Source organism: Crinia signifera, chromosome 4, assembly GCF_055691185.1.
Source record: "Crinia signifera chromosome 4, ASM5569118v1, whole genome shotgun sequence".
NCBI classification, from domain to species: domain Eukaryota; kingdom Metazoa; phylum Chordata; class Amphibia; order Anura; family Myobatrachidae; genus Crinia; species Crinia signifera.
This window is the reverse complement of record NC_139220.1, coordinates 192,103,898-192,116,538: the sequence shown is the minus strand read 5'-3', so window position 1 is coordinate 192,116,538 and position 12,641 is coordinate 192,103,898. Positions and strand designations below refer to the sequence as shown.

Here is a 12,641-nt window from a genome sequence, read left to right as displayed (position 1 = left end):
AAAAACCTTTTTAATCCTTCCAACAACTAAAAAAAAAAAAACCTTGCAGTTCCTTATCTCTGCTAAACCATAACACTTTAATTTGTAACCCTAACTTACTGGTAATAACTCAATTAAAATAAATTTAAATTATTGTGTAACTACAAATGCTTAGTTATTCCTAAAGATTTGGTGAAAGTGGTCTGTAATGAAGGCTCTTGCTCATTAGTAACAAGTAAACAAATGAGCAAGAGGAGCGGAACTACATGGGAAGTATTCTAATACATTGGTAGAGATGGGTGTCTGAGAGCCCACTTCCTTCGGAATTACAATTTTTCTGCCATCTGAGGCATGTTGTAAACAGAAGGGTAAATACTTTGAATGATGCTTCTTTCTGAAATAGGGTGGAAGTGAAAAAAGTACAACCTGACAAGTGGGCCTGTTCATTTTAATTGGACTGTATGGCCCCAGAAAATTTAAATATTCAACCCTCTTCACGTAGCAACTGTGGATAAAAAAAAGTCAATATTGCTTTGGTGCGGAGACAGTTGATCAGAAGATCTTCCCGGCCGCAACTCGTGGCCACGCCCCTTCTCATCCCGCTGCAGGCGGGACATTGAATCCCGCCTGCATGTTCTCAGTCGAGCTGACCGAGAACAGGGCTGGTTCACAGCGGTCGAGCAAGCTCGACTGCCGTGACCCTCACATTGAATACCCCGCCTAAGGCTTCATCACATATGCTTAAATCAAAATAGCGGTGCTAATTAAGTGCTGTGCTCAAACATTGATAGCCCTTAACTCTTTGAGTGCCAACATCTGAGCTATGCAAAATATCTGCTAAAAATGCCAGTGTCGCTCACATTTGTTATATAAATTCAAATTAAAAAAAATTGTGTGACAAAAGATTATTTCCTATATAAGGTAAACCTTACAGGTCATTATGATGAATGAAAATTTTTGCTTGGCAAATTTCATACTTGTTTTGACAAATTCAGTTGGCACTCAAAGGGTTAAACCTGCACCGTTGGCATGCCTTGAGGACCGAGATTGGGAATGCCTGGTATATGGAGACATGATTGATGAGATGATATGGAATTTAAGGGATCTTTTATAAATGAATGATTTGCGTAGTTTTTGTATGCAGTGCATTGCCCATTTACTGTATTGTTTTGGTCAGCCTGAGCAAAATCTTTTTATCCTAATATTTCCGTGTGTGTTGGGGTGTTTTTTTTTCCAATTTATTTTAAGTATTCATTTACTAATCCGTACATAAATGCTTTCAAATCTACTGATTCTTTTTCTTTTACTTTAAGCTATGAAAGTGACTGATATCCATGGTCTTATTTTTAGTGCAATTCTAATATGCAAACCTGTTTTCTTCCAGATCTTACCAATATATTTGAGTCTTTTCTGCCCCAGCTGCTGGCCTACCCAAACCCAATAGATCCACTTAATGGAGATGCTGCAGCTATGTATCTACATCGACCAGAGGAGTACAAACAGAAAATTAAAGGTGAGTTTGCACTGCTTAGCAGGGATTACTGGAAGGTAACAAGGTTGGAGTGGCGGTCACCGCATAAGTCTATGTAATAAGTAGAGACAGGATTATATGCAACAAAAAATGCTTGAAATCTGCATGAAAAATACTTAAAATATGCATGAAAATCTTCAAAATATGCAAAATAAAAAATACAAAATATATAGTAATTTATAGTTTTTTATTTAAATCGGCATACAATTAGTAAGCAGTATATGACCAGCAGTAAAATATATATTTATACTGCCCCCAGCAGTAAAATGGGTATTTATAATGCCCCCAGCAGTAAAATGGATATTTATAATGCCCCCAGCAGTAAAATGGATATTTATAATGCCCCCAGCAGTAAAATGGATATTTATAATGCCCCCAGCAGTAAAATGGATATTTATAATGCCCCCAGCAGTGACACAAATACTCTACTGCACTGTAAGTGCCAGTAACACTCACCGTTGGCCCACTCTCACTCTTGTGTGGTTGAGAACACGGTTTACTGTAGCTCAGAAGCGCCACGGACTCCGGCTTCCAGCACCCGCACGGCGCGCAATGATTTCCCGCGTGTCAGCAGAGGCGGGGCAGCCTGTAAGCGTGACGGGTGTGGGATGTAGCTGGAAGAGCTTACGTTACACACTGCACTATTTAGCAGCGTATCAGCTCTTCCACCCACATCCCCCCCCGCCGCGCTGACATGCCGCTCAATCTATCCGCTCGCTCAATCCTTTACTCTGATGGGCGCTTCTGTCAGCCTATCAGAGGAGTTGGCTTACAGATAGCAGAAAAAGGGGAATGGATACTGTTGTACTGGCCACGCTCAGCCGCCGACTCTCAGTGTTCCTCCGGCAAACAGTAAAAATATGCACAATCAGGACATTTAGGCGAAATATGCAATTACTACTGAAAATCGGACAAATATGCAAATGCATATGCAAATGCATATAATCCAGTCTCTAGTAATAAGTAACTGGCTATCTAGTAAGGTCTCAATGAAAACTGACCTATAGAATTCAATAATTATTTGAGTAAATGTGTCATCCTACATCCTACACTTTACAGTTTCAGAAATGCAGACAGATGACTGTCGGTGGTGCTCCCTAGAGTAAATTCAAATAGATTATATACAGTAAGAGTGAAGAATTGAATGTGTGGGAGCACACTTGCCGAGAAAATTCTATTTTAATTAAAAGGAAAGGTGCATATACAATCGCTATTTCCTGGAATATAACCAATGGCGAGATATTCGCTAAAAAATGTTTCGATTTTATTGAAAATCCTCAGTTCAGATGAAACAGTTGTGCTGTATATTGTAGCAGCTGGAAAGTGTCCAATGCTAGTGTTGGAAAGGGGATAGAACAGGGCTTGACTAATTTCTTTAAAATCTAGGAGCCAGGATGAAAATGTAGGAGTCAGATATACTAATAGGAAAAGTGCGTGCTGAAGGTGCGCACCAAAAATTTACACACTCCATAATGTCCATTACACATTTATACCAAACATCGTAATGCTCCCATATGCTACACACTGCCTATTATGTAGAATACCACATTCCATAATTACATATTATGCCACATAATTTCCGCTTACCTACATGCTCGTTGTTATGGGTTTCATGCTCGATGCCAGGGGTTAACTTGCTCTGCCATGGGTAAATTTTTGTTGCTATGGGTGCCACTGTAGGAGCCCCCCAAGCCTCTCCATCCCCGGGGCAGGCCTGCAGTAGGCTGTAGTTAAGGCCAGAGGTGTGCTATTGGAGTGGTTGGGTCTCTTCCTCCAGGCCCTGGGGCTTTGACTGAGCAACTGCTGGTCACCAGGGGAAGGAAGTCTCCTTGCTCCCACAGTGGCTGCGGGTTGGTGGTGGCAGCGGCCGGGTACATGGCTGCACAGCGGGTTGCTGTGGCTGTGCGTGCTTGGATGCTGCCTGCTGGGGCTGTGTGCGGGGGTGGCCGGCTGCTGCCTGCTGGAGCTTTGTGCGGGGGTGGCCTGCTGCTGCCTGCTGGGGCTTGTGCGGGTGAGGCTGGGGCTGCTGCCTGCTGGGGCGGTGTGTGTGTGTTTGTGTGTGTGTGTGGCTGCGCTGTGTGCGGGGGAGGCCGGGCTTCCGCCACTGTGTGCAGGGGAGGCCGGGCTGCTGCAACCAGATTCTGCTTCCTCCCCAAAAAAATCTGGTCACCAGGTAGCAGAATCTGGTCTTAGTGGTGACCTGGTGCCTGGGACCCTGGTTGTTACCAGGGTTAGACTCTGGTACGGCTTTAATGTGAATGGGTGACTTAGGCTTTTAATGGGATCCTGGTACAATGACCTATGGAGAGCTAACTGACCAGTGCTTGAAGATGTCCTCTCCAAGTTTCAGAAGATGGAAGACACGCCACTAACTCAGGATCAATTTGTGGTGCGAAAAGGCTTTCAAGCAGACGCTATACAGCAGGGGCCATTTGCATTGAGGCATAATGCCTCTAGGGCCATTTAAAAAAACAAAACTTACAAATCATCCTGCAGCTGCCGCGGGTTACGAGTCGCCAGTCTGTGTGTTCCGGTGGCTGTGCAGGGAGTCTCATACAGGGGAAATCTTGTGAGAGGTCGGTAGCTCTCGCGAGATTTCGCCTGTACTTGACTCGCTGTACAGCCATCGGGCGGGCCACAAAAACCGGCTCCGGGCCGGAGGTTTCCCACCGCTGCTATACAGCTTGAAACAAAACAGACCTGGGTTTTTACTTGAAAGTATTTGATACCACTAGGAAAGAATACTGTTTGTAGAGGAAGTATTTTTGTAATACTGTTTGTAGAGGAAGTGTGCGTTTTTATTTTTTTATTTATTTTTTATTTTAAAAATGCAATGTGTTGCCACTATTCCCGACGTGGGAAATAGCGGCGGCTCCCTATTCAATGCTGTCATTAACGACAGCATTGATGTGGGATCACGGCAGAATGGACCTGACTTCAGAAGCTCTCGGGCCCGTTCTGCCAATAACGGCGTGGATTGTAGTTATCCAGGCCGCAGATCGACAATCCATGGTCGTTTTCAAGGCCATGCCCCCTTTGCGCAAATCTGTAGGTGGGACATTGAATCCCGTCTGTCGTTATGCAGTCGATCTGACTGTAAACGAGCCAGGATCACGGCTGTCGGCGGTGATCGACAGCTGTGATCCCAGATTGCATACCCCCCTATAGAATATTGAAATGTGTTCTTTACTATTAAGTACATTTTTATTTTCCTCTAGAATATATCCAGAAATATGCAACAGAAGAGGCGCTTAAAGAACAGGAGGAGCGCACAGGAGACAGCTCGTCTGAAAGCTCAATGTCTGACTTCTCAGAAGATGAAGCCCAGGACATGGAGTTGTAGTAGAAGCAATCTGCTTTTTGGAAGCGAAAAACAAATACAAAGACTTCTTTCCTAACCATGAGAAGCAGACTATAATATTCATATTTAAACAAAGCAATTTTTTTTATTACTAAACAAGGTTTTTATGAATAATAGCATTGATATATCACCCTTTAGGTATTGATTTTCCTGATCATTTCTCAACCCAATGTGCATAGCATATTTTTCCCCTCCCCACATTCCATTTTGGTAGCTGTGTGCATGAGTTCAGCAGTCCAAATTGTGCGCTACTTGAACTCTAAGGATAAAAAAAAAAAAATAACAAACCCACAAAGCAACAAATAACTCTGGCTGCTGTGATGATGTAGTTTTCAAGTAGTGTTGTCATTTTCAGTGCCCTGCCAAGTGGATCATGTTTTGGACTCTTTGCTGGAATATTACATTCTCCAAAGCCTATTGGTGAACACTGAGGGATATTGTACTAAGAACAACTTAAGATCACAAAGACAAACATTAAAGGAATATGTGTGCTTTAGTGGGGCACCAGTTGGTGTTGACCCCCCCCCCCCTTTTTTTTTTCCCCCCTCCACGCCCTTTTTAATACCTGCATTTTTGTTTGGAAAAGCCCATACGAGCAGGAACTCATCATACCCTGTCTCAGGTTTTAAGTATATATATAATTTGGCTTTTTTTTTTTTTTTATAAACATGGATATATCCTCCTATTTTAATGCCAAGGTGGGAAATGGAATGTCTAAATTCCTAGTGTACTGGTGAGTACCATCTTGCAGGAATTTATTTGTTAGGATGGGGTTGGGTGGGCTGATCTTGTGGTGAAGTGATACCCATTGCCATTGTGTCCCTTTACAAATAAGGGTGGTTAATTGTATGACTTAACTTACTTTCAAATATAGAGATAACTACAGGTGTGAGTCTTGTTCTTCTGGAGCTCTGTTCAGATGTGTGATTAGGGGCTATAGACTATTCCTCCAAAAGAAATGTTCCCTACACTTACAGCCATGTTGGTCATAGACCGGTTCTTAGCATTAAAGAGTGTGCTCTAATATTTGCCAGTTTAAGTTCAGTATGATACATAATTATTACCCTTTTTATAGTTTTCTTTAATATTGCAACGCTTTGAATTTGCATACTACTAGTAATTTGTAGGAGTGATAACCTATCACGCCCTTATTTTTGGGATACACAATTGTATAAGAGGGTGTTTCTTTGTTCATTTGATCTCCCTATATGGATTACTAAATAATTGGCAACCACATTAATCCATGCTAAAGATACTAAATTTAAATGCAGTTGAGCTGTGATGTTCATCTGAAAATGCCATAAGCAATGACCATGTTGTCATTCTACAATTCTGATGCTTTTTACTCTTAAGCTCAGAGTACATTTGTAAGATGCATTTCGGACTTGCAAATTCCTTGAATACTGAAAGTAGTTCAAACTGGCACATTTAGGCTTACTTTTATTTTTATTTCATTTTTTTTGCTATGGCAGGTCTTTTCAAATCCAGTCCATCCTTGAGCAGGTCTTGTTTTCAGGATTTCTTTGTAGAAACAGATGTGTTTTCTGAACCCTGCAAAATAGATGAAGGAAATTTACGAACACATGACCTGTTGCATGTTTACAACAAAAAACCTTCTACATGATACTTTTAGAATGAGACCCAGCATTAATGGGAATGCGGTCTTTGACATGGAAAGCTCTTGTGGAGCGAATGCTACATTTTGAGAGGTGAGCACGCAGGAACGGATTTCACACCACACTTTCATTTGGGTTTTGTTGGGACTCTTTATATGGAAAATAACCCCCAATGTGTTGTGATAAAATAAGAATATATTCATGTTTAATAAAAATGCTTTATTTGAAGCTGTAGAATAGCTACAGAAGAAGTCATTTCATTTAAAATACTCTGTATGTTGAATCTTTTCTCCCTCTCACGTTGCACAGGATGTTTGTAGTGTGGGGAGGAATATAAAAAGGGGAAATGATTAAAGTCATTTGGGAGAAATGGTTGGCATACTATTTACTTGCAGCTTTAGGAGTCTTGCATCCAAAGCAATGCATGCATACAGACTTGTCATGTGTTCTGTGAGTCTTTAAAATCTTAATTTTTTTTCTCTGTTTTTAAGATGTTATGCTGTATGAGAGTACTTCAAATATTAGTAGCAATGTATAATACAGAAGGAAAATATCTATACAAGTGATGGCAAAAGCAATATGGTGCACTACAATGTCACTAATTATTTGAACTAGCCTAATTCCTAAGTTTGTACTTGTCATATACAAGTCACTCAATAATAGTTTAAGCCAGTGGTTCCCAAACTGTGTGATCGACACCCTGGGGTGCCTCGGGATGTTTTCGAGTTGGGGGGGGGGCGTTCACACCCAAAACTAATTATTTATGCTCAAAGTGATTGGCAGCCACCAGCACTGGTTTTGCCCATCTTAAAATGTATGAACAATTAGAACCACAGCTGTGTTCCCCACCACATAACTGAACCTGCGGGTAATAGTTAAGCACAATTTACTTTATATTTTTTTTAGTTATTCATAAAAAAAACTTATTGACAAGGGGTACCTTGAACAAATGCTGATATTCTAGGGTGCCCTGGTCAAAAAAGTTTGGGAACTACTGGCTTAAGGCTATTGTAGGATGCCCCGCACCACCTGCATTGACAGGAAAACATGAAATGCATGGTTTTCATAACAACCCTGCTGCCCATGGAACAGTATCTTAACACTTAATCAGTTACCTGTAAATGTGTGTATGTGTGTGTGTGTATATTTATATATTTTTTTTCTTTTGTCTACTGATATTTCTAGTAAGTTAGTCACTGATTGTCAGCTTTGTTAAATCTGAGGTTGAGTGAATGTAAAGGGGTGTACACACGGGACAATTTGGACTAAGCCCTATGTGTAATCAAGATGTAGTTAGCCGTTAGATTTAAATGGCTAACTACATCCTGCCTTCCCCAGCCGTGACAAAATATACAGTGCAGGCTGTGTGTAGTGAAAATATTCTTGCCTACACTGTCTTTTTGGGCTGGCGATAGTGATGCTGCGGGGCAGTGTATCTCTATTGGCCGCTGAGTACACACAGGGCAATAATATCTAACCTGCTAGGCGTTTTAGACTATTTAGTCAACATCGCCTAGAAGAATTGCCCCGTGTGTAAATGGCTTGAGTGACCATTTTGACCCACCCATAAAAAATAAGATAAAGGTGTGTGTTTTTTTTTTTTTTTTTTCTTTGTGAGAATTGTTTACCTGCAATACAGGTAATTGGAAGGCTTTATGTCCACATACCTTTTCATTGCAGATAGATGAAGCTGGTTTTAATTACTATTAATAACCGAATGGAATTTGATGCTGGTTCTATAGCCTGATCTATAGTACTCTTTAAATTACATGGAGCTGTAAGAGTTCTCCAGTGCCTAACTAAATCCATAAATAAATGAGCAGAAAAATAGAATGTTAACATACACTACAAGGCAATACTGGGCAAGTACATGATATATAACCCTTGCTGCATCAGCAGTAATGAAACTCACACCGCACGGTACCAGAAACCAAAGGTTAGGTGCTGTTGTGTGGAGTAGATGATGTAAAAAACAACAAAACTAATGCATGAGGGGAAAGAGTCCTGCTTATATTTTAAACAGGAGTAGGGGCGGAAGTCAAAAAGGTTGACACCGATGGGGTAGACTGCTCTCAAAATATATTGGTCAGTTAATTGTTCTAAACCTAGTGTATGTGTACATGTGTTTAGCGCATACTACATGGGCCATTAAATTATATGTTTCTAGGTATATAAGCATCGATAAGAGGGTTAGGAGACTGGTATTGATGAAGAAGTGGGCTTTGAGAGCCCATTTAAAATTCAGTGGAGAACCTGAGAGGTTTATACAAATTTTACTCCACGGTGGTACATTTTTGCTCCTTTTGTGTTAAAGTATTTGTGTTCTCATTATGTAAAATAGTACATATATCACAACATGTAGATGTAAGGTGTTTCGGAGCATACTTAGATATGCGTGCATGTTCCACATCATTCGATGGTCGGAAACTATCAAATTATGTAATTGTTCCCCCACGCAGGCTGCAAATGGATGTTTATGTAAAACATCCATTTGAATGGTGTGCGGGTGTACTACCATTCGCAAGGTGGTATCTAGTTGACTTGAATCAACCAGAGTAAAGCTGGCCATACATCCTACAGATCGATTGGCAGATTGGGCTGGTTGGAACAAAATCCTGGTAATGGATGAGCGCAGATGACAGTTGACCATTTGCTTTGAAATGCTGGAAAACTGCCAAAAACTGTCATTCAGATATTACCAGTTTTTTTTTTCTTTTCTAACCAGCCCAATCTTACAATCGATCTGTAGATGTATGGCCACCTTTAACTTCATTATCTGCTCCTACCTCCAATCTCTGTTTTCACAACTCCCAATCCATCAAATGTATAACAGATCAGTATCCCTGCAAAAATTGCTTTCACTTAGGTCTGGCAGGTGGTCACTGAGGTGAGTAGTTAGAATGTGGAATCGAAAGTGTGGCTTTTATGGAAGGGTAGCAAGATCAACACAATTGGTATGGGAGAGCAGCCACTGTGAGAGTTGATATGGGAGAATTTTCACTGTGTGGGTTGATATGGGATAAACACAATGTATATGGTATTGACCCAAGCATGTCACATTAACCCCTTGAGTGGTGGGTTTTTGCTGGGGCAGGACATGTTTGGCCTGCCCCAGCAAAACCCACCACAGATCACAGGAGCTCACCTCTGCTCCGGTGTTAGTATGCCGGAGCTCTCCTGCCGACTGTCAGTCATCAATGACCACACAGGCGGCAGACTCGGATGTTTCACGGCGGCTCAGGAGGACTCCCGAGTCCCCCTGAGCCACCCCGAACATCCACGATCTTGCCCCCTACGTCACTGCAGGAAACTGTATGGCGGCTGGGGAGGAGGGGGTCAGGGGAGCTCCGACATAAAGAAAAGGAGGGGTGCCTACCGTACTCACTGATGGGGTAGGTAGGATACACATATAGTGGTTTCTTTTAAAAGCCAAGTTCCTCCTCCTCCAGTGGAAGTGTGAACCTCAATAGCAGAGATATATGCAAAAAAGGAGGAGGACCGGTCTCCATAAAATTTAATAATGGAACAACTGCTGAGTGACACATAGGCCAATAGCCACATACAGAAGGTCTTTATCCATTATTGTTTTATTTGTTGTGATTTTTTGAACCTTCTGTATGTGGCTATTGGCCTATGTGTCACTCAGCAGTTGTTCCATTATTAAATTCTTTTATTGAGACTGGTCCTCCTCCTTTTTTGCATATACCGCTGCTATTGAGGTTCACACTTCCACTGGAGGAGGAGGAACTTGGCTTTTAAAAAAAAAACGCTATATGTGTATCCTACCTACCCCATCAGTGAGTACGGTAGGCACCCCCTCTTTTCTTTGGCTGTTGAGACTGTTACCTTTGATGTGCTGGCAAAGATACCTCTATATGCGTCAATGCTCCTGATTGTTCAGTGAGTACGGTTTGCTGTCTGGATATTGTCCTCCACCATTTGGTATTGTCTTCAATGTTTTCTACACAGGTGGACCCATAAAGATACCGTTATATGTTTATAACACACCACTATTTAGTGAGTTTGGGTACGAGATTCCCCATCGAGTACTTTTTTTAAATTTATTCACACACACACACACACACACACACACACACACGTATCTTCATTTTGTACATCAACTTACACTTGATTTATTTCATTTTTTCATATCTCTACATCATGAGATCATATTCCACGGATACACAAGCTCAGTGCCATCAGACCTTCATTTGTTCCGAAATATCTACCAGAGAGGATTGCCTTGTGGTCCTCCATCTTGGTTTGTGGCTGCAAGGGCGGATAGCGCCTTGGGACTTTTCCTTACATGTGTTTTGACTTGTTTGCAACATATCACTTTGCTGGGTTTTTTTTTTTTACAGTCATTGGGTGGAATGCATTTGGCTATTGAGCCCAATTACCTAGCTAAAGTACCAGGAGTTTTGGGTGGGGATGTTGTTCAACTGTTTTTAATCACCCCCAAAAAATGTTGGGTTTAGCAACGTGAAGCAACTGAACCTGACTAAATGAATGGGTGTAATGTGAAAAGTGCTGCTTTTGGTGGGTGCTCATGTTGTGTCCCCAATTTCTGTTCGCCACCTCCGGGGGAAGTCAGCTGAAATACCAGCAGTGGTTGACACAGTACATTGAATAGCTTCAAGTATTGTGTAAGAATCTGAGCCAAACATAATGTCAGTAATGTCAACTGCTAAGGGCTGCTGCCAAATTGCCTCTTTCTTTGCAGTGACCAGAGCCGGCTGCTGCACTGTACTGTTATGTGCTCCTGTCAGCATAGGCGCTGGCACTACAGCCAAGTTGGTTTTTGAAGGCAGCTCAACATCCCTGGGACCCCTACCATGATGAAAACAGGGGTTGGTCTATGTTATCACACATTTTCCCATGAGCCCATCAAAGTTAGTGATATCCCAGCATCACTGCTCCCAAATTCTTACCACGAAGTCTGCAACTGACAGAATCATGGGGTTGTATGGTTTCATGCAGCAGTTCTTCAAGTTGTATTATTTAATAAAGAATGTGTTGACAAGGACAGAGCTTGTGTCACAGGCCGTTCCAGTGCATTTGACCCTCTGTGAGGTAGAGCTGACTGCGCTGCATCGGATGGTGCCACAGACATTTACAAGTTACATGCAAATGAAGGTGAGTGAGCACATTCTGGGTAAAAATGAGCAGAGATAATGGTGGGAGGGGAAAGGTAGATATTTCAAAGAAGTGAAACATTAAATTGGAGGGAAAAGGGTGGAAACTCTTCACAGATGGAACATGGGGGATGCCCAGCAATGTGGATATGTTTCTATAGGAGTATTAAAGAAATTTAAAAAAGGGTGATTAATATGAATATATTAGAAAGGGAGGGAGACTATACAGGATAATAAAGCAATATATTAAAATATATGGAGACGTTAGATTTACTCTGTGACAATGTATTCAAGAGGGAGAGATGGATAAACAGAAACTGCTTGGTCACAGGAGACCTGGTATGAAATTTAGGTACTTAATAGGGATGCCAATCCCGGGGCATTTTTTTCAATCCCGGGATCCGGGATTGAAAAATGCTCAATCCCGGGATTGGCATCCAAACCAAAAAGCCCATTATAAGCATTGGACCCACCCCGGCCGACCCGCACATCTACTTACATAAGGGAGCGGGTGGGCGGCCGGGAGTGGGTTTGGAGGTGCACGGTGCCTCCCGGCAAGTGCACCTCCATCGAAGACAGCAGGCAGGTGGGCGGAGGCAGGCTGGCGTGCAGGCGGGCGGCGGAGAAGAGGCGGGCAGGCGGAGGCAGGCCGGCGGGTAGGCGGGCGGTCACTGGTGACGTGTGGCCTGCGCAGCGTGACCTCTACTGTCACGCTACGCAGGCCGCACTCCGGGTCATCTTACGGGAACAGCCGGGCAGCGTCTGAGCGGGTGCTCAGACGCTGCCCGGCATTAGACTGCGCATGCGCAGTCTAATCCCGGGATTGGATTCTCCAATCCCGGGATTGAAATCCCGGACTTTTTTAGGCCAAATCCCGGGATCCTGCCGATCCCGATCCTGGGATTGGCCACACTAGTACTTATGTATTAGCCGGGCGCCCAATTAACATACATACGGCACCATAGGGAAATTTTGCCCGAAGCGTGGCGAGCCCAGCGAGGGGATGCAGAATACATGTA

At 42.6% G+C, this 12,641-nt stretch overlaps 1 protein-coding gene across 2 annotated transcripts in view; it reads left to right on the top strand.

Annotated features, from left to right (window-relative positions):
- UBE2H (ubiquitin conjugating enzyme E2 H) overlaps nucleotides 1–6,726 on the top strand; it is a 44,788-nt gene extending 38,062 nt beyond the window's left edge. For both annotated transcript variants that reach the window (XM_083183299.1, XM_083183301.1), the window contains 2 exons: nucleotides 1,364–1,492; nucleotides 4,729–6,726. In XM_083183299.1, the coding sequence (XP_083039425.1) occupies nucleotides 1,364–1,492; nucleotides 4,729–4,853 (254 nt within the window). In that variant the 3' untranslated portion in view covers nucleotides 4,854–6,726. The remainder of the gene's footprint in view (nucleotides 1–1,363; nucleotides 1,493–4,728) is intronic.
- Nucleotides 6,727–12,641: the final 5,915 nt, after the last annotated feature.